General features: G+C 41.1%; 1 protein-coding gene across 4 annotated transcripts in view; it reads left to right on the top strand.

Annotated features, from left to right (window-relative positions):
* The window catches only part of LOC115176808 (thyroid hormone receptor-associated protein 3), a 31,148-nt gene that overhangs the window by 4,680 nt on the left and 3,549 nt on the right, over positions 1 to 22,919 (top strand). For 3 of the 4 annotated variants that reach the window (XM_029737130.1, XM_029737122.1, XM_029737147.1), the window contains exons 2-7: positions 3,028 to 3,149; positions 17,384 to 18,331; positions 19,063 to 19,791; positions 20,166 to 20,338; positions 20,913 to 21,024; positions 21,484 to 21,568. In XM_029737130.1, coding sequence (XP_029592990.1) covers positions 3,058 to 3,149; positions 17,384 to 18,331; positions 19,063 to 19,791; positions 20,166 to 20,338; positions 20,913 to 21,024; positions 21,484 to 21,568 — 2,139 coding nt within the window. In that variant the 5' untranslated portion in view covers positions 3,028 to 3,057. Of the gene's footprint in view, positions 1 to 3,027; positions 3,150 to 14,955; positions 16,291 to 17,383; positions 18,332 to 19,062; positions 19,792 to 20,165; positions 20,339 to 20,912; positions 21,025 to 21,483; positions 21,569 to 22,919 lie in introns of those variants that run through there. The other variant, XM_029737139.1, reaches the window with a different exon arrangement.

Genomic DNA, 22,919 nt, shown 5'->3' with positions numbered 1-22,919 from the left:
GAAGTCCTCCCAATGTTTAGTCTGCAATTTCCTCCTCACGGCATTCCCCCTCAGATGCTTCTCAAAATGAAAAATAAATGTTTTGATCCCTACTCACATAGACCGAAGATCATATGCCATGGAGAGTGTCCATAGACTGAATAACCTCATCTGCTGGATCATATGAGTCATTCTCAGAATATAGCCAGAATCCCCTTAAGGAATCGTATTTACCCTCCACAGGGGTAAGGAACATGTTAAGATGTTAGGCACTGATTGTGCTATTCTAGAATGGACATTCTCGGGCCACTGATTGGCAGTTGCATTAGGCCCAATAATCAGATCATCTTCTCAACTCTCATGAGCCAATCCACTTGCAGGTCTGGCACCATATGCCCGTTATCCTTTCAATTAGTTTATTTCGGAGAGTGTTTTTCACACATTGTTGACATTCAAGGTGAGCCAGAGTGACCTCTTCCCTTCTCTTTATTGCCGGCCCAGTTGTTCAGTCTGTGAAACTTATAAAGCTCTCCAGTAATGTCTTGTAACTTTGTATAATCAAATCAAAGTTTATTGGTCGTGTACACATATTTGCAGATGTTATCGCAGGTGCAGTGAAATCCTCCAACAGTGCAGTAATAATACCTAGCAATATGAAACTATACGCACATAATCCAAAAAGTAAAATAAAAAAATATTTAAAATATCAGAACGAGCAATGTCAGAGTTATTGGGTACGCCCATCTAGTACCGGGTCGGATCCCTCTTTGCCTCCAGAACATACTGAATTCTTCGGGGCATACAAGGTGTCGGAAACGTTTGTTGCTCAAATTATATCAAGGGACCTAAAGTGTGCCAGGAAAACATTCCCCACACCAGTACACCACTGACACCAGCCTGTACCAGGCATGATGGGTCCATGGACTCATGCTGCTTATGCCAAATCCTGACCATTGAATTGCAACGCCACTTTGTCCCTGTACTGTCGAATATACACTGCAGTGATGATGACCAAATACAATTATATTGGGAGGTAATGTGGTCTGCATTTGATGGGGAGGTATTCCAGATCGGGAGAACAAAAGGACTTGAGTTCATGTACGTTACCACAATCACACCATGAGTTGTTAATCATGAAACAAACCCCTCTGCCTTTCTTTTTCCCTGAGAGATTTTTCTTCCTGTCTGTGTGATGGATGGAGAACCCCGCTGGCTGAATGGACGGGGACAATGTATCCAGAGAGAGCCATGATTCCGTAAAACAGAGTATGTTATACTCCCTGATGTCTCTCTGGAAGGAGATCCTCGCCCTGAACTTGTTTACTTTATTGTCCAGGGATGGTATACACGCCGCTTGAGTCTGACTAGGGCCCCACTTCTTCTTCCACTTCTCTGGACTTCTTCCTCTTCTCCGACGTCACAATTTTGGTGCAGCCCCCAGGATGAATAGAGCTCCCTCGGAAAGATCAAACAAAGGATTCAGGTCAGGGAAGTCAAATTTCTGCTCAAATTTATGGTGAGTGACCGCTGATCTAATGTCCAAAAGTAATTTTTTTCAGCTGAAGGTAATAATCCAACAAACGCTCTCAGCAAATAATGTAAGAGATAACACAACAACAACAAAAATACTGCAAAGTTGTCTAGGAGCTAGAAACAGGGCGACCGGGTCTGTCGGCACCATCTTGTTCTGTCGTGTATAATGATGATATAGTAACGCCCCTGACCTGTAAATGTTGGCTGTCATTTTCTATTACATTCCATTTAGCGCTGAGACTGATTTGTATGCTATAAACTTGTTATAAACATCAGTCATGTATTTTGTTATTTCTTCATTGGTCGCATCGTGTCCATAAAGCCTTTGCTGTCACTCCTCATACTCCTTCTCTCTTTTTATTTTCCACCTTTGCACGTAAAGTGGTTCTAAAATCGTCTACAAGTGAACAAAAACAGGGTTGTAATACTATTAAATATTGGAATGATGAATGAGTTTTCAGTATGACTCTGTGCAGGGTAGATACCATAGAATGCTGTCCTAACAATGAGACTGATGGGCGTTTGGTAAGAAGAAAGATAGTAGTGAAACAACCCCTACTCTCCTCTTGTATCTTTGTTGAAAGCTGCCGTTTGTCTATTTTTGAACAGCTGGCTATAAGGATTTCTCTCTTGGGAGAACAAACATTCCCATCAACCATTCTTAGACTAGCACAATAATTAGGGACAATGTGACAGGCTAGTGGAATGAATAAAGTGTGTATAGAGGCTTGAGCCTAGAATGCATCTATCCCATTATAGTGAAATCTAGACGTAAGCAGACTTAGTGTAAGGTTCCTCATCTTTTCTTGGGACCAATACAAGTCCAAAGTTCAGTCTCATCACTGGAATGAAACAGATTCCTTAATGCAAATGTCCGACTACATGAAACTGGTTTGACTGACTACATGAAAGTGGTTATGTTACTTGCTGCAGTATCCACCCTGTTCTCCAACAGTTTTTTGGCAGCAATAGTTAGTAGCTTTTTTGCACTTCTTTTAAAGTTGCTTCACTGCACATTTTTTGCACAAAAGCTTTATATCTCTTGTATTGGTATTGTTGTCATGGTTTTCTGGAGTCACAGCTCTTTATCTTAATCCCTCTGTTTCTGCAGTGACTGTAGATAATCATTCAGCGGCCTAGCCGTCTGGTTGTAGTTTGCCACCTGACACTTCGGTCACAGTGATTTACAGATTTGCCCACTTTTACTCTTTGACAGCCATTTTGCTCTGAATCTTCAAATATGTTGTGAAGAATCCTTTATCTTGATAAGTTGTATTAAATTGTGGGTATCTCCTATGTAGTAGGCCTCATTGAAGAATATCAGTTTTTGTACGCAACAATTAAATCATAGTCAATCATGTTTATTAATCCTATGACCAGCACTTTAGCTGATTCAATTTTTCCTTGTTGTACTTATTCAATGTTGCCTATGTGGGCCTATGAAAATGTGGGTGAAATGTTGAAATTGAGTAGATGCTCATGATCACTGATCACTGATCTCTGTTTGTCTGACAGGCTGTTGTCTCAAAGAGGTAGCTTGCAGTGATGTCCAAGGCAACGAAGTCAGCCTCCAAGTCTCGGTCCCACTCCCGCTCCAGAAGCAGCTCACGATCCAGATCTCGGAAACATCGCTACAGGTGGCTAACAACGTAACTTACTGTAACTTAGCTAACTTGCTTACCTATAAATTACAGACCACCTCGAACTAGGACCACCTCAAACTAGGGCATTGTTATGAATTCATATTATTTTGTCTAATAATTGTCTATAAACAGGTTAAGAGGGATGAGGCAACATATTCCACCTTATAAGGACTTATGAAGTATTTTTTTTCTGTCTATAAATTTCACAAAAGGTCATTACATGCGTAGAGAGCCTGAAGAAGATTTTGAAACGGAAACAAGAGGGGAGGTAACACTTTTTCTGAGAAAGATTGTTTCCGTCTTTCTGTCTATATGGAAAACAACGAGTGATAAATCGAAACGAGAAAAGAGTTGCTGACAGCGTCTTGACAGATATGCAACACATAGATTGTAAGAAATGCTTTTGACCCATCAAAGGTTGTTGCTATGTTGATTAGTCAAGGTTTTAAATGCTCCTGATTGGTTGCTGACCTTCAACAGTTATGTGTGGACCTACGCATGCTATGTTTGGGCCTCAATGCATGACCTGTTTTATTTGTCATCACCAACATGTGAAGTTCGTTGGAGCATGTCAAATTGTGTGCATGGCATGTTTCATTTGTCATCACCAACATGTGAAGTTCATAGGAGCATGTCAAATTGGGTGTCAAATGAAAGCTGAGTCATAAATGTGTTACAAAGTATCTATTACCTTATATCATGCTTTATAAAGGGTCCATAAATGTGGCATGACTGTGTGACATAATCACCAATGTCAAATGTAACATAAATCACTATGTCGAATGTGATATAACCATGTGCTTTATAAAGGGTGAGATGTTGCGTCGAAGGATTGGATTACGATCTAAAGTAAAGTCATGTTAGTCACAAGACCCCTAATCTCATTCGCAGACCCTTCCACCCAAATGTGCGGAAGTTCTGGAGGACCAACGCATCAAACTTCGCTTTTATTAGTTATGGTTAGATTTAAAATCTAATTTTAAGAAGATAAATTGTGGAAGTGGGCAGGGTTTTGCCATAATTATTAATTTTTTACTGTGTTAACTAGTGACAATGACAAATATTTTACTCAGTAAGGTCACTCCCACTAAGGCCAACTTTGAATGGTTGATATCCCAGGCTTATATGTGCTGTGTGTGCAATAGCCTGGAGACGATGTTACACCAAGAAACACTTATCTTGATGAAAGCTCCCAACCTAAAGAAATTGAAAGTGTCTTTCTTCTGGAAACAAGTTACATGTTCCTCAGTGCACAAACACGCACACAACAAAAAGGAGCCATACCGTGCGGTGTTGGGTCCATCAGGTCTTTGACACATTCACCCACTCCCCCGCTGAAAGATCAGCCACAAAATGTTGGCACCATTGTAACTGGTTGTAATCAAGCCCTGGTCTCCAGCATGGGAACAGAAGAGCGTTGCAGTGGTCTCAGGTTGGACTACTCCAAATCATCTTGGCTCTGACACACACAAAAGCTTTGCAGGTCCATTAACCCATTTAAATACCTCACAGTAACCTGTGGATCATGAGAGAACCTTCATAAATCAGCAGAACGTTAATAACCTATTTATTGACACTATGTAGTGTCCTGTAACACTTTGAAGTGAGACATCTTCGGTCATTCATAGCACATCCATTAAGACTATATCACATGATGCTTTCCTTAATTTAAAGTCAGAAACATTTTGTAACTGAAAGGTTGCTAGATCGAATCCCCGAGCTGACAAGGTAAAAATCTGTTAAGGCAAAAATAACAAAGAGAAAAACGAAAGCGCACAGTTCTGTCAGGTACATAGACTAAACAGAAGACAACTACCCACAAACACAAGTGGAAAAAAACCCTACTTAAGTATGATCTCCAATTAGAGACAACGAGGACCATCTTCCTCGAATTGGAGATCAACCCCAAAAAAACCAACATAGAAATAGAAAACAAGAAACTAAACATAGAAATACAAAACATAGAAAAATACAAAACACCCCCTGTCACGCCCTGACCTACTCTACCATAGAAAATAACATCTTACTCTGGTCAGGACGTGACACACTGTTCCTAGGCCGTCATTGTAAATAATAATTTGTTCTTAACTGACTTGCCTAGTTAAATAAAAATAAAGTCATATGTACTTACTATAAAGTCAGACACCTTTGGTCATTCCTAACACATACATCAAGGCTTAATGATGTAAACACAAAATGAATTATCACTAACAAATTAACATCAAAGACATGTCTAACCCATACATGTCCTTTCATATGCATATTTTTTTAACAATACAAATACTTAAAGTTTCAAGTCCAGCAATGCAATTACATTGAATATTACACAGAACTGTGAATAGTGCAGCTTGTCCCTGAGATGGCGGACAAATGGTTCTTGCCTCTCTGCCTCATGGAGGTACTGGATGTTGGTTCCAACCTTAAAAGTAACAACAACAACAAAAAGTTAGCATGTCTGTTAGGAAATGCCTTTGTCACACCATCTGGATAAGGGCATTTCTGTGCGGCGCCAGAAACTAAATGGGGAGATGGGAAATTCCATTCGATTCATATTATTATATTCCTCTTTCATTGACAAATTTCATGACGTGACTATGAGACGTGGATGTATCTAAGGAGATTTTTAATTTAGCTGCGCCTGCTAGCTAGCTTGCTAAATTGAATATAGCTAGCAATTGCTGTAAAGTTACCGAAATTATTTTAAATAACGACTGAGGTAGCTACAGTATATAATCTAACTCGACCCTTAACTACTTTAAATTACAGTAAATAAAAGTTAATTTGCTTGTTTTTTGCTGCCCGGTTGGCACCACAATTGGGCATTTGATTTGTCTCATCAGCAACACTAAAAAAGTACTTCCGGGTAACTGAATTTCAAAAAGTTTAAAAATAAAAGTCCCCCCACATAACAGTATAAAAGTGTCAACAACATACATTTTATTAATGATATATGAAAAATTGTCTAAACATTAACAATATTTGTTCATATTTAAGTGACATATGCATTAAATTTGGGTTTTTAACATGTTCCAAGGTCAAATAAATGCCCCCAATGCGAATCACTGTTTATGGAATACATATTGGCTTATAGAGCAAGAACTATTCTGGGTGCCGCAGTAAAAGTATTGTAGGGAGTACTTGGTAGGGTCTATAGAATGTACAGTACCAGTCGAAAGTTTGGACACACCTACTCATTCAAGGGTTTTTATTTTTACTATGTTCTATATTGTTGAATAGTAGTGAATACATCAAAACTATGAAATAGCACGTGTTAACTCTTGGCGTTCTCTCAACCAGTTTCATGAGGAATGCTTTTCCAACAGTCTTGAAGGAGTTCCCACATATGCTGAGCACTTGTTGGCTTTTTTTCCTTCACTCTGGGGTCCAACTCATCCCAAACCATCTCAATTGGGTTGAGGTTGGGGGATTTTGGAGGCCAGGTCATCTGATGCAGCACTCCATCACTCTCCTTCTTGGTCAAATAGCCCTTACACAGCCTGGAGGTGTGTTTTGGTTCATTGTCCTGTTGAAATACAAATAAAATCAAATTGTATGTCACATGCACCGAATACAACAGTGAAATGCTTACTTACAAGCCGTTAACTAACAATGCCGTTTTAAGAAAAATATGTGTTAAGTAAAAAATAGATAAGTAAAAAATAAGAAAATAAAGTAACAAATAATTAAAGAGCAGCAATAAAATAACAATAGCGAGGCTATATACAGGGGGTACCGGAACGGAATCAATGTGCGGGGGCACCGGTTAGTCGAGATAATTGAGGTAATATGTACATGTAGGTAGAATTAATGTGACTATGCATAGATAATAAACAGAGAATAGCAGCAGCGTATTTGGGGGGGGGGGGGGCAATGCAAATAGTGTGGGTAGCCATTTGATTAGCTGTTCAGGAATCTTATGACTTGGGGGTAGAAGCTGTTGAGAAGCCTTTTGTACCTAGACTTGGTGTTCCGGTACCTCTTGCCGTGCGGTAGCAGAGAGAAGAGTATGACTAGGGTGTATGGAGTCTTTTACAGTTTTTAGGGCCTTCCCACTAAGCGCAAACCAGACGGGATAGCATATCACTGCAAGATGCTGTGGTAGCCATGCTGATTAAGTGTGTCTTGAATTCTAAATAAATCACTGATAGTGTCACCAGCAAAGCACCCCCACGCCATCACACCTCCTCTATGCTTTATGGTGGGAACCACACATGGAGGGATTATTCATTCACCTACTCTGTCTCACAAAGAAACAGTGGTTGGAACCAAAAATCTCAAATTTGTAGTCATCAGACCAAAGGACAGATTTCCACCGGTCTAATGTCCATTCATGTCTTAAAGTAATGAATGACTGTCGTTTTCCTTTGCTTATTTGAGCTGTTCTTGACATAATATGGACTTGGTCTTTTACCAAATAGGGCTGTCTTCTGTATACCAACTATACCTTGTCACAACACAACTGATTGGGTCAAATGCATTAAGCAGGAAAGAAATTCCACAAATGAACTTTTAACAAGGCACACCTGTTAAAACTTCTTGGGGCTATGTGGGACGTTAGCGTGCCACCCGTGGCGCACCCTATCAACAGCAGGTGCATGTCAAGAGCGTCAAATTTGAAACCTAATAAATGTCAAAATTCAAGTTTTTCAAACATACAACTATCTGACACCCTTTGAAAGATAAACATCTCCTTAATCTAACCACGTTGTCCGATTTCAAAAAGGTTTTACGGGGAAAGCATAAAGTTAGGTTATGTTAGGAGAGTACATTGACAATAGCTGTGTGTACTGTATTGTCAATTCAAAGACAGGCGTCACCAAAACCATAAAATCAGCTAAAATTATGCACTAACCTTTTACAATCTCCATCAGATGACACTCCTAGGACATTATGTTAGACAATGCATGCATTTTTAGTTCTATCAAGTTCATATTTATATCCAAAAACAGCGTTTTACTATGGCGTTGATGTTCAGGAAATCGTTTCCCTCCAATAACCGGCAGTCAAGTCATCGCAACAAAATAATGAATTAATATTAGAAAACATTGGTAAAATATTATATTGTCATTCAAAGAATTATAGATTTACATCTCTTGAACGCAATCGACTTGCCAGATTTAAAAATAACCTTACTGGGAAATCACACTTTGCAATAATCTGAGCACTGCGCCCAGAAAAATACGCATTGCGATACAGACTAACCGCCATGTTGGAGAGATCTAAAATCGAAAATACTATGTAAATAATCCATTACCTTTTGATTCTCTTCATCAGATGTCACTTCCAGGAATCCCAGGTCCATAACGAATGTAGTTTTGTTCAAAAAAGCTCATAATTTATGCCCAAAAAGCTCCGTGTTGTTAGCACATGATCTAAGCCAGCCGGACTTCACTTCACTTCACGAACGGAAAAAATATATTTTCGTTCGTTCAAACATGTCAAACGTTGTATCGCATAAATCATTAGGGCCCTTTTTAACCAGAACATGAATAAAATTCAAGGCGGACCATTGGGTTCTCTTTTAAAACGTTTCGGAATGAGAGTACCCAACATGAACTCGCACGCCAGGTGTCTAATGGGCCATCACCATTCCAAGGCTCTTCTTCAGTCAGATCTCAGAGTAGAAGACTCAAAACACTTTGTAAAGGCTGGGGACATCTTGTGGAAGCAATAGGAAGTGCCAAAACATTCCTCAGCCCCTTTGCTTTTCAATGGCATAGGCTGAAAGTCGATTCAACACATCAGGTATCCACTTCCTGTCAGAATCTGTCTCAGGGTTTTGCCTGCCAAATGAGTTCTGTTATACTCACAGACACCATTCAAACAGTTTTAGAAACTTTAGGGTGTTTTCTATCCATATATAATAAGTATATGCATATTGTAGTTACTGGGTAGGATTAGTAACCAGATTAAATCGGGTACATTTTTTTATCCAGCCGTGAAAATACTGTCCCCTATACCCTAACAGGTTAACTGAAATGCATTCCATGTGACTACCTCATGAAGCTGGTTGAGAGAATGTCAAGAGTGTGCAAAGCTGTCATTAAGGCAAAAAGTGGCTACATTGAAGAAACTCAAATATAAAATATATTTTCATTTGTTTAACCTCTCTAGGGTAGGTGGCACCAAATCGTCCCACCTACGTAACAGCCAGTGGAATCCTGTGGCGCGATATTCAAATACCTTAGAAATGCTATTACTTCAATTTCTCAAACATATGACTATTTTACAGCATTTTAAAGACAAGACTCTCGTTAATCTAACCACACTGTCCGATTTCAAAAAGGCTTTGCAACGAAAGCAAAACATTAGATTATGTCAGCAGAGTACCCAGCCAGAAATAATCAGACACCCATTTTTCAAGCTAGCATATAATGTCACAAAAACCCAGAAGACAGCTAAATGCATCACTAACCTTTGATGATCTTCATCAGATGACACACCTAGGACATTATGTTATACAATACATGCATGTTTTGTTCAATCAAGTTCATATTTATATCAAAAAACAGCTTTTTACATTAGCATGTGACATTCAGAACTAGCATACCCCCCGCAAACTTCTGGCAAATTTACTAAATTACTCACAATAAACGTTCACAAAAAGCATAACAATTATTTTAAGAATTATAGATACAGAACTCCTCTATGCACTCGATATGTCCGATTTTAAAATAGCTTTTCGGTGAAAGCACATTTTGCAATATTCTAAGTAGATAGCCCGGCATCACAGGGCTAGCTATTTAGACACCCAGCAAGTTTAGCCTTCACCAAAGTCAGATTTACTATTAGAAAAGTTTGATTACCTTTGCTGTTCTTCGTCAGAATGCACTCCCAGGACTTCTACTTCAATAACAAATGTTGGTTTGGTCCCAAATAATCCATAGTTATGTTCCAACAGCGGCGTTTTGTTCGTGCGTTCAAGACACTATCCGAATGGTAAATAAGGGTCACACGCACGGCGCATTTCGTGACAAAAGATTTCTAAATATTTCATTACCGTACTTCGAAGCATGTCAACCGCTGTTTAAAATCAATTTTTATGCCATTTTTCTTGTAAAAAAGCGATAATATTACGACCGGGAATCTGCAATTAGGTAAACAGACGAAAGAAAATAAAGCATGGGGTCGACTCGGGCACGCGCCTAAGCCCTTTGTCCTCTGATCGGCCACTTGGCAAAGGCGATAATGTGTTTCAGCCAGAGGCTGCCTCGATATCGTTCAGCTTTTTCCCGGGCTCTGAGAGCCTATGGGAGCCGTAGGAAGTGTCACGTTACAGCTAAGATCCTCAGTCTTCAATAAACAGAGGCAAGAACAACACCTTGTCAGACAGGCCACTTCCTGCATGAAATCTTCTCAGGTTTTTGCCTGCCATATGAGTTCTGTTATACTCACAGACACCATAATTATATGCATATTCTAGTTACTGGGCAGGAGTAGTAACCAGATTCAATTGAGTACGTTTTTTATCCGGCCGTGTAAATACTGCCTCCTAGCCCTAACAGGTTAACACTTTTTTGGTTACCACAATGTTATTTCATAGTTTTGATGTCTTCACTATTATTCTACAATTTAGAAAATAGTAAATATAAAGAAAAACCTTTGAATGAGTAGGTGACTGGTACTGTATATATGGTGTCATTTCTTGGGGCTCTGAATAATATGAAGTGTTGCTGGCCATTTACTCCACCCATTCCATTGGCGGTCACAATACGAATCATTGTATATGGAATACATAATCACCACATGTGCGATTACTGCACTACAGAAAACCCTCTAACCAAACAACAGTGCAGGGCATGAGCGCTGAATTAAAGGGCAACTACACAAAAAAATCTATGTTTCTTAGATTTTTCACAGACCTCAAAACTCATCCCCTGATGTAGTTTGAGCATTGTTGTGGACACAGAAAATCTAAGTTTGTTGCTTTTCTATTAAAAAAAGTGGGGAAAAACTGAGGGAAAACTTGAAAGTATTGTGGAAATCCGAAATCTGGATAAACTAAACTGAGAAAATGGAATGAGGTGAAAATTCAAACTGATTTTAAAAGGCCACACCAATGTTTTTTGGCTGTGCATGACTGCATTTTGTGGGAGGTCAGGTCCAATATAGGGAAATAAGCTGGGCCATCCTAGAAATGTTTTAGAATAATGTAATATATCAAGTTTTGCCGATGCTTTTAATGAAAGAGACTTACAGTCATGCGTGAATGCATTTTTATGTATGGGTGGCCCCGGGAATCGAAACCACTATCCTGGCATTGCAATGCTCTACCAAGATGCTTGACTTGACTGCAATTGAATATGATATATAAGGCCTTTATTAAGCGGTGCTTATGCCACCTTTTATAATGCACAGGTTTATGTCATATTTGACATAGTGGGTTATGTCACATAGCTATGCCACATTTATGAACCCTTTATAAGGCATGACATATAGATTATTTGTAACACATTTATGTAGTGTTTATGAACGCTTTATGAAGGCTTTATGAAGCCTTTATAAGCTGCACGTCATTTAAAGGTGGAATAAGCGAAGGCTTTGATTTCTTGTCAAACATGGAAAAGGGGTCTTATAAAACATCTACCAGAAAAAGTTGTAAAAGGTATTAGAAATACATAAAAACACAATAATGTTGAAGTAAAGACCCCTGCCAAATAATATCAACACTTAAACTTACTGAAGGCAGAAAACATGTTAAGAAACATTGCGTTGTGGCTTAAAATTGTTACCAATATCCCACATACTCTATCTTTAAGATATTTTCTAATACGAGGAGAGAGGATAATGAACGTTCACAGAAATAACAAGTAAAAGTAGACCTATCAATTAGTTAGTGTTTTTACTAATATACACTTGGTTTATGAATTATTAAGTGGATAAAACTTGTAATTCAGCTACCAAATCGGTAACAGAATTTCAGAAAGACCGGTAACAGAATTTCTGCTATTTTAATAGGCTAAAATGGGAAATCATAGTAGTCACAAACCACAGTTGGGTCACCTGCTACTGTCCTTCCTTCCAATGGAATATGGTTATGTTCAGCTGATAACGGTTTCCTTTCTATTTCTGTCGTCATGTGGTCAAAGCAAGAGTGTGAAGAGTCGGACTGTAACGGCCGTCGTATGAATTGGACCAAGGCGCAGCGGGTTGAGTGCTCATTTTGACATTTATTTTAAATAACCACGAACACTTCACAAAAAAGAAACCGGACGACAACATAATTTTGCAGGCTAACCCTAGCGGTGCAAAACAACCTCCCACAATTCCCAAAACAAACATACTCCTAATTATAGGACCTTCAATCAGAGGCAACGATAACCAGCTGCCTCCAATTGAAGGCCCCAATCCCAATTACTAAACATAGAAATAAACACCCTAGAAACAGACATAGAACTATACAACATAGAACTAAACCAAAAACCCTGGAAACATAAATCAAACGCCCCTCTACATAAACACACACTCAAAACCATATAAAACAAATACCCCCTGCCACGTCCTGACCAAACTCTAATTACAAATAACCCCTTTACTGGTCAGGACGTGACACGGACAACCCCTCCCTCCCTCTCTCTCTCCTCTACCTCCAATTAATGTCACCTCTCACAGCTCTTACTGACACCTACCCATGAGCCCCCTCTCTTTCCATTTACTGTAACCAGCAGCATCCTCATCCTTCATTTGGCCCAGACTGGACCAAATCTGAACCAATCATAGATATCTGTGTTACACAAAATTGGAACGCACAATACAACTGCTCTTAAATACAAGTAAAACTAAATGCATGCTCTTCAACCGATTGCTGCCTGCACCGACCCGCCCGTCATCACTACTCTGGACGGTTCTGACTTAGAATATATGGACAACTACAAATACCTAGCCAATCTAGAATTGGCTTCCTATTTCACAACAAAGCATCCTTCACTCATGCTGCCAAACATACCCTTGTAAAACTGACCATCCTACCGATCCTCGACTTTGGCGATGTCATTTACAAAATAGCCTCCAATACCCTACTCAACAAACTGGATGCAGTCTATCACAGTGCCATCCGTTTTGTCACCAAAGCCCCATATACTACCCACCACTGCGACCTGTACGCTCTCGTTGGCTGGCCCTCGCTTCATACTCGTCGCCAAACCCACTGGCTCCAGGTCATCTACAAGACCCTGCTAGGTAAAGTCCCCCCTTATCTCCGCTCTCTGGTCACCATAGCAGCACCCACCTGTAGCACGCGCTCCAGCAGGTATATCTCTCTGGTCACCCCCAAAGCCAATTCCTCCTTTGGCCGTCTCTCCTTCCAGTTCTCTGCTGCCAATGACTGGAATGAACTACAAAAATCACTGAAACTGGAAACACTTATCTCCCTCACTAGCTTTAAGCACCAGCTGTCAGAGCAGCTCACAGATCACTGCACCTGTACATAGCCCATCTATAATTTAGCCCAAACAACTACCTCTTCCCCTACTGTATTTATTTATTTATTTTGCTCCTTTGCACCCCATTATTTCTACTTTGCACTTTCTTCTACTACAAATGTACCATTCCAATGTTTTACTTGCTATATTGTATTTACTTTGCCACCATGGCCTTTTTGCCTTTACCTCCCTTATCTCACCTCATTTGCTCACATTGTATATAGACTTATTTTTATACTGTATTAATGACTGTATGTTTGTTTTACTCCATGTGTAACTCTGTGTTGTTGTATGTTGTCGAACTGTTTGCTTTATCTTGGCCAGGTCGCAATTGTAAATGAGAACTTGTTCTCAACTTGCCTACCTGGTTAAATAAAGGTGAAATAAATAAATAAATAAATAAAAATAAATTGTACTGAACTGTACAGTTCCGAATACTGTTCTGAACTGAATTATACTTTACTTTACTAAATTCTACTCTACTTTAATATACTCTACTCTACTGAACTCTACTGTACTGCACTGAATTCTACTCTACTGTGCTGTGCTGTACTCTACTATACTCTACTGAGCTCTACTGTGCTGTACTTTGATGTCCAAACTTGTGAAACATAGACGTCAATGATTGTTTCAGATTTTGTCTGGACCAACCAAATAGGGTCTTGTTTGGTGGCGGAGCTCATTAAAAATAATATCCAAATATGCAAAGGAGGATATTGCATATTTCTACCTTTGTGTACCTATTCAGGATACATCACCATGAAGAGAATGACATTCATATCCATAGTTATGCATTTATGTGTAGGTCAGATCAGAGACCCACGATGAAATTCCTTTAACTCAATTCTGTTAATGGGTGTAAATCCACTTCACTTACTGTAGTTCAATAACCAAAATAGATTTTTTTCAAAGTCAATGTCACATATACTCCCTCTCCGGCCTCTAGGTCATCAGGCTGCTGATTATCCTGCACACCTGTCACCATCGTCTCGCGCACCAGCGCCTCATGACACTCACCTGGACTCCATCACCTCCTTGATTATCTTCCCTATATCTGTCACTCCCCTTGGTTCGTTCCTCAGGTGTTATTGACTCTGTTTCGTGATGGTGCGTTGATTTGTTGTTCGTGTTTGTTGATTTGTTGTTCGTGTTTGTTGATTTGTTGTTCGTGTTTGTTGATTTGTTGTTCGTGTTTGTTGTTTGTGTTTGTTGTTTGTGTTTGTTGATTTGTTGTTTGTGTTTGTTGATTTGTTGTTTGTGTTTGTTGATTTGTTGTTTGTGTTTGTTGATTTGTTGTTTGTGTTTGTTGATTTGTTGTTTGTGTTTGTTGGTTTGTTGATTTGTTTATTTATTAAAACACTCACTCCCTGAACTTGCTTCCCGACTCTCAGCAGACTCGTTACAGTCAAGGTGTCATGTCATAGCTGACACCCCATTCTGTCTGCCGATGTTCATGGTGTAATATTTGAGTGTGCTTGGAAGGGGTTGCAGTGGTGCTGAAGCATACACTTTTTGATTTCCTGCCTCAACCCATGCATTTCCTGTGCTTTATGGTGAGTTGGTATTCATATTAACTGCAGAGCGACAATGGCTTTCTGCCTTACCCAGGGTCTGGTGCACTTTATACAAAGGAAATTGATGTGTGTGGGAAAGAGCTCTGGTGCTGTGATGGCACACTTGCCTCAGTGAGACTTGGTTCTTGGTTATTGTAATGAGCTCTCCCACTACTACACAGACCTTTGACTTGCACTAGAAACATTTCCGAATTATTTGCATCACCCGCACCTCCCTGATTCGGAGGGGTTGGGTTAAATGCGGAAGACACATTTCAGTTGAATGCATTCAGTATAAGTGACTAGGTATCCCCTTTTCCCTACGATATTGGCATTCTCTAATAGGCTACATGTTCAACATCTACCTAGTGCTTTAACTAGGATGGGTAGCCCTAAATGGAAATGAATCTGTCAGTCGGCTGCAATGTTATTCATTTGAAAGGGAAACTGGTTTGAGTGTGACGCCACCGGCCACTCTTGCTGCTGGCAGAATTGTTTTGTGGAGTCTAAAATGCATGGCAGCTCTTCTCTGTGGAGTGGCGCTGCATGGCACTATTAAGCCATGGTCTTGAGTTCTGTGAGTTCAGAAAAGAGATGGCTTGAACCTGCAAGTCAATGCTGGACCTGGATTGGCCTATCACTGTTTACAGTGTATGAAATGTAACCCTCTCGCAGTACAAGCATGACTTATTTTAGATGTAAGCATTCCGTGAAATGTTCCTTCATCAAAATTACTGCATTTACCCACAGATCTTTAGCATTTCAAGTGAAATTTAAATCCAATGCAAATATAGCCTACGTTGTTTGGTTTGAAAATGCTGTACATGCTGTATTATGTAATGTTAGGCCATTTCCATCATAAAATTGTGATTTTTAGCTGTCCTAAATCCCTGTATATAGTAGCTGGCTGACTGAATTTCTTCTTTTAGCCTAGGTTTCTGGGCAGGCTGGCCAGCCAGGGTAATTGGCAAGCCAAGCCCACTCCTTTTGCTTTGAAGGATTAGAGTAGACACTTTTCCCATATGGCCCATGTGACTGCCTCTTTCCACTAGTGCTCAGCATAAGAGATGCAGAGTGTCTTGCTTTCAATGTGAGTGTGCAATGCTGCTCGGTGCACTACCTTTTCTACTCACTCTTTATTCCAATGAAAAAACACACTGGGTGAGTAGTACTGCAGGGCTTTATTTGCTTCAAAGGTTTCCAGATGGGTCTTACTTAGGAGTACTAGATTGTTCTGTCAATGGTGGTTTTCTTTTTTGATTTTGAGTGCTTTTAGTCTAAGTGATGTAATTTTAGGTATTTTTCTGTAATGCTGACTGTAGTTTGAATTTCTCATTGTTATTTGTGCAAGTTATCCATCTTTGCCTGCGTAGGGATATTGACTGCAGTGCAAAGCTGCTGAGCAGTTTGGGATTTGAATGACTTTTAACTCATATTATTATCAAAGGATTCTGACTATTTACCAGGCTATTTATTGTCGGATCGTACTGATATAGGAGTAGTCTCAGATGTATCCTCTTTAAATGAGATTGTTTTCTTTACTGTAGCTAAGATGGACCAAATGTGTCAACTAAATCTTAGTACTTACAGAGGCGATAGATTGTTTAGGAACTGTAGAAACGTGTCTAGTGGTACTGAAGGCTACTTCTGTTATGCTTTAGTGTCCATGGTGCTATGGAGCCACCATGTGGACTGGGTAGACCTCACAGCCATGTCTCTAGACGAATCGAGAAGTCTGTTTTTCTCCATTGTGCACCCATGTATTCCCACTTCCCAGCAGTTACATTTTAAGATGTGGTTTGCTCCCTCTGTTAATATATTTGTCAGATGCACACAGATGCGTCACAATGTGCCATGTACATGGGATTATGATATACTTTACAGAAACAAAACTGCTAAGTACGTGAGTATCTGTCACTTTTTTTTTTATTTTTCCTGTAACCAGCAGGCACTTGATTATTTTTTAAGCTGTAGACCCAATGTGAACTTGAAAAAAAAATGTGTTGGCCTAATTGTTTCAAAGGTCTTGGAAGGAGAACAGCATCACTTTCTTAAGCAACACAAACAAATGTATTGCTCAGGCTATAAGGTTGTTTAGTCTTGAGAAAAACAGCATTGCACACTTTATTCGTCAAAGTACTTTTTTCTAACGATATTTATACAATGGAAGGTGTAATCAGTCATCTTCTCTTCGTCTTCCCTCCCTTTCATCTCTCTATCCCTTCTGCCTTCTCTCTTTCTCCCACTTTCAAAGCTCTAGGTCCCGCACTCGCTCGCGCTCCAGATCTCGTTCTCCATCCCACAATAACCGAGAGCGGAACTACCCAAGGGAGTACCAGAATAATAACCGCGAGTTCCGGGGCTACCACCGAGGCTTCCGGAGGCCCTACTACTTCAGAGGCCGAGGGCGTGGCTACTTCCCACGGGGACGCTTCCAGAGGGGTGGGGGAGGCGGCTATAACAACTACCGCCCCAATAACTGGCAGAACTACAGGCAGCACCCCCAACAACAGCAGCACCCCCAACAACAGCAGCAGCAACAACAGCAGCAGCAACAACCCCACAGCCCGAGACGGGGACGATCCCGTACCCCTAAAAAGCGCTCTGGTAGCCCTCATTCCCACAGCCACTCCAAGTACTCGGACCGCTCTTCCTCGCCCCGATCCCGGCGCTCCCACCGCTCCTCTTCCTCACATTCCTCCTCTCCCACACGTAGGTCAGGCTCTGGGTCAACTACGCAGAACTCTAAGGATGTCAAGGAGGAGCGTTCTGCCTCCAAGGAGGTCCAGAAGAAAGGAGGAGGAGGAGGAGGAGGAGGACATGGTGAGCCCGTGGAGATCACAGGGGGGTCTGCAGGGCCAGATGGGGGCGCCAGTGGGGACAAGCCTAAGGCTAACTGGCAGGGCGTGACGGATCACAGCAGCAGCCCAAAGGGGTCAAGTCCTCAGGTACGCTCAGCTGTTGTCATTGGTCAGGGTGCTCCAGCTTCGACCCAGTCTAGTCCCTCTCCTAAAAGCACTAATGCTAATGGCCCCAATTACAATGGTGCCCCCTCATGGCAGATACAGACGGTGGACAGTTCACCTTCCACCAAAAGCCCTTCTCAGAAAAGCCCCACACCTGTGTTCTCTGGCTTTGGCTTCTTCTCTAAAGACGACAACCTGGCAGGAGATAAAGCAGCTATCTCCTCAGTGTTCAAAAGGTAATACAAATATTTGTCTCCTTTTCTCTTTGCCACTTATGAAATATCTTTAGAAGTGAAAGGTTAACACACACGCACTACCATATTTTTCTCATTTTTGGTGCAAGAATTTACTGCCCCCAAGTTCATGTTGTAGCACACGATTATTGTCAACATTTTGGTCAAAGACCCTTTTCATGGCTAGGAAATATCTGTCATATTTTTTCAAACCTTTCATTTAGTGAGGTTAGTAGATAGTTGTAATGTGCCAATTGTATGAGTCTCTTATTTGTATTTAGAATATATGGTTCTTTCCCAATGCGTCATGCACCACATAGAATAATTTGTCCCTGGTATTTGTTCTTGGCCCTAAGCCCTTGGGGAAGTGGTGGTCGTCATAGCATGCTGTAACAGGAGTTTGTAAGTTGAGAAGGCATTACGGACCCTTGGGAGTTTTGAGATGTGTGTGTTTTCTTGGCCAGTCAACGCTGCACTAACCATGACAAATCCCTCATGGCCTGGGCCTTTGAAGAAGGGAGATCTTTTGCTGGCCGTCATATTCTGTGTTTATAACTTCATCATCCATTACCCTAAGTCTTCCACAATAAGTGGGATTTTTACCTACACCATTGACAAGCATCGTTATTTCTTTCGCATTGTTTTGTAATACAGTTGCAGGGCACTCACCTGAACTGTTGTTCAAGATGCATTTAAACACAGTTGTTTCTCTTTCTCTCTTCGCCATTGTCTAGGTTCTTGGAAGAGCACAATCATAAGAAAAAGCAGTCCGGTTGGGAGAATGGCAGAGAGATGGAAACCAATGGTGGGGATGTGGAGCGGGAGAAAGGGAATGGCATGAAGGCCTCTGGGGGCATCTTTGACAGAGAGCCCGACAAAGGGGAGAATGAGAAGTACAGGGAAGACTTTGACGATGAGGGGAACGTGTCGTTGAACCGCTTCTTGAAAGCCTCCCCTTTCTTTTCCTGCGATGGCGAGGAAGAGGAGTTGATACCCAAGCCCCGTCCCAAGGTGCTCCGCAAAGAGCATGACCGGGAGGACGACGAGTCGCCCAAGCCCAAGAGCAAAGTCACCCTCTCGGCCCGTGAGCTATTTGAGGAGCGCTTCGGCAAGTGGGAGGACCTGGCCTACTTGCAGGTGGCTGCCAAAGACGATGATCTTGATGCCATGGCGGAGGAGATTTACCGCAGCCGGAAGGAGGAGAAGGCTGCGGCCATAGCTGCCGCCTTGGCCAAGAGAGAGGCCATAGTGGGCATGCTCAGAGGCTTCTCCCCGGAGAACGTCAGCAAAGACAGGAGGAAGGAGAAAGCAGCCTCCAGCCCGTCCCCCACACCCGCACCACGGAGGAACTCTGACCGAGAGATGTTCATGGTCAGGCGGGAGGACTCTCCCTCAAGGGCCTCTGAGAAAAGAAGAGCGGAGTTCAGTGTCAGAATGGATTCTCTCAGAGATGACGTGGCAAGGTAAGCAGTATGCACCATCATCACGTAGATTCACATAGAGACTCTGATGCCTTATCGCCTTGGATAGATTTCAATCTCCATTAGCAGGAAGCCATGAATCATGAGACACACTCTTTGGCTCAGGCCTGGACCATGTTTTATAGCCTCTTTGAGTTATAGTTCTATGAAACCAGGAGCTTTATCAAAATGAATAAAGATGTGTGCTATGACAATTGAGATTATGAAATTACCCCTCCCGATTAAATCTTTCAGGTGTTGTTTATTAAAGTCTCACGAGAAAGATCCCATTCTCTTTGTTCTCTGTTTATTTTCACCATAAAGGGAAAAGGTGAAACATCAAATGAAATGTTTTTGTTGTTTTGTCTCTTCCCCAGCTCCTCTGGTGTTATGGTTGGTGAGCGAAGGTTATCACGGGATCTTGTGCATCCTACTAAAAAGGAGCAGGAGTTTCGCTCTATCTTCCAGCACATTCAGGCCACACAGTTACAAAGGAGTCCCTCAGAGCTGTTTGCACAGCACATTGTCACCATTGTCCACTACATAAAAGGTGACTGACTTCTCTCACCCCTGATCCTTTGCAACTGACCAGTCTCTCTGCTAGCTGTGCTTTAACACAGGTGCGAGTTAACGTGCAATTGCGATATCAAAAGGTTTATATAGCCAATACAGTATATCATTTGATAGGTCAAACTGAAAAGGGTTGCCAAATGCTTGTGAAATAGCTTGGCCAGTATGCCTATCTAGCCCTGCCACACATTGCAATCCTGTGTGGGAATGATTATGGAAAAATATTGCTGTACACCAAAAAAACATGGAGTCGTTTTTCAGGCACAAATGTTATCTAATTGAATTTGGTTTCGAGAAGTTTTCCGAAAATGTTTTTCATTGCTATGAAACATTTGCATGGTTATTAGACCTTGTATGACTCTATGTGGCTAATAAACTCACGTTAAAATATATATATATATATAACCTTTGATACAGCTGAAAATATTGTTTTTATGGTCACAAGCTAACACTATGCGTAACTTATGAATTTAAAGTAATAGGAAAGTGCATTGGCACAGAATGTACGGTCATATCTGTTGTGTAACACAAGTTCTGGTTCCTGTTGATTACAGCACAGCACTTTCCATCCAACGGAATTACTCTAAATGAGCGATTTGCCATGTACCAAAGAAGAGCTGCACAAAAGGAAATGATGAAGCCAAGAAAGAGCCCAGAGATACACAGGTATAGTCTCCTTCTGAGTGACCATCTCACCTTCAGTGTGCTGTGGCATCACCTTTAGTTTTTATCAAAGCTTGCAAAGGTATTTATCTTACATTTTGTCATCCAGTGCACGTTCAATGGTGGTCTTGTTTGCTATGTGATATCCTGGAGTTATCCGGGTCTATACATTGCTCGTAGACAGTTAATTTTAGTCCTCATCTGATCATAACTGAAAATAAGAATAATTCCTTGCAGTCATTTCAGTACTCACCTGAGCAGCACAGACGTGAAACTAGGAGTAATTCATTTCAGTTCTCACCTGAGCAGCACAGACGTGAAACTAAGAGTAATTCATTGCAGTCATTTCAGTCCTCATCTGAACAGCACTGACCTAAAATGTTTTAGAGTAATCCCTTGCTTATGTTATATTTGCCACCTGAGCTGTGGCAAAGTTAGACCTTGTGTATTTCTCTCTTGCAGGATAATTGATGTTTCTCTCAGTGCTTTTAAGAAACACTCTCACCTGTTTGAGGGGATGAAAAGCTCCGGGGATGGCAGTTACAAGGTGACTGAACATTTTGAAATATGAAGTATTTTGGGAAAAGTGAGACAACAGCAAGCGAGCGAGTGAGCCAGCCTTCCACCTTTAGACTGCGTTCTCTGTCTAAGCCTGTGCTTTTCTTTGAAGGGAGATGCATAACGTCTAAAAGCAAAGCAAATGCAAAACAAGGCACATTCAATTTGTTGTGTGTTATATACTCCCCCTCCACATATGATGATTTGGTTATACTGTGGGTACAAGCCTGCCTGAGGCCATTGAGTCGAAAAACATGAGGGGTCAGAAATGGAAACGGCCAATTGCTCCTGTGTCCAAGCCATTCAAAGGACTCTAAACAAATGTCATAGTAAGTATTATTCTTCAACAAATAAGGGGAAATATAGTCAAAAGCAAAACCTGTTGTACTTATAGAGTGCTTATACAGTCTCTAGACCTTCTTATAACTTCGGTCATTTGATGACATCTGACTGAGACCATTTTGTAGTATGGCTAAATTGAACTCTCTTCAAATCGGAAACATTTTAAGGGGAATAAAACAACGTGAGAGTCAATGAACTCAGCCTTCAGGAGTTTCAAACCGCATTATGTCCAGTTGTGTCGCAGAGGTTCAACATTGTGTTGTGCAGACCTGGGAAAGTACATTGAACAAAAATATAAATGCAACATGCTACAATTTTGTAGATTTTACTGAGTTCTATTTCATATAAGGAAATCAGTCAATTGAAATAAATGAATTAGGCCCTAATCTACGAATTTCACATGACTGGGAATACAGATATGCATCTGTTGGTCACAGAGACACTATATATACAGAATAACTGTTCGACAGGAGGTTCATGAAATGGGTTTCCAGGGAAGAACTGGGACATTTTCAGCTTCCGGGAATTGTGTACGGATGCTTGCCACAGGGGGCTGTGCATTATTATGCTGAAACATTAGGTGATGGTGGCGGATGAATTGTACGACAATGGGCCTCAAAGCCTCATCGTGGTATCTCTGTGCGTTCAAATTGCCATCAATAAAATGCAGTTGTGTTCGTTGTCTGTAGCTTATGCCTGCCCATACCATAACCCCACCATCACCATCTGTTCACAACGTTGACATCAGCAAACCACTCGTGCACATGACACCATACACGCCTTCTGCCATCTGCCCGGTACAGTTGAAACCGGGATTTATCCGTGAAGAGCACAATTCTCCAGCGTGCCGGTGGCCATCAAAGGTGAGCATTTGCCCACTGAAGTTGGTTACGACGCCGAACTGCAGTCAGGTCAAGACCCTGGTGAGGATGACGAGCACACAGATGAGCTTCCCTGAGATGTTTTCTGACAGTTTGTGCAGACATTCTTTGGTTGTG

This window comes from Salmo trutta, chromosome 3, assembly GCF_901001165.1.
Source record: "Salmo trutta chromosome 3, fSalTru1.1, whole genome shotgun sequence".
Taxonomy (NCBI): Eukaryota; Metazoa; Chordata; class Actinopteri; order Salmoniformes; family Salmonidae; genus Salmo; species Salmo trutta.
Note: the sequence above shows the minus strand (reverse complement) of the source record. Positions and strands in the feature narration are given on the sequence as shown.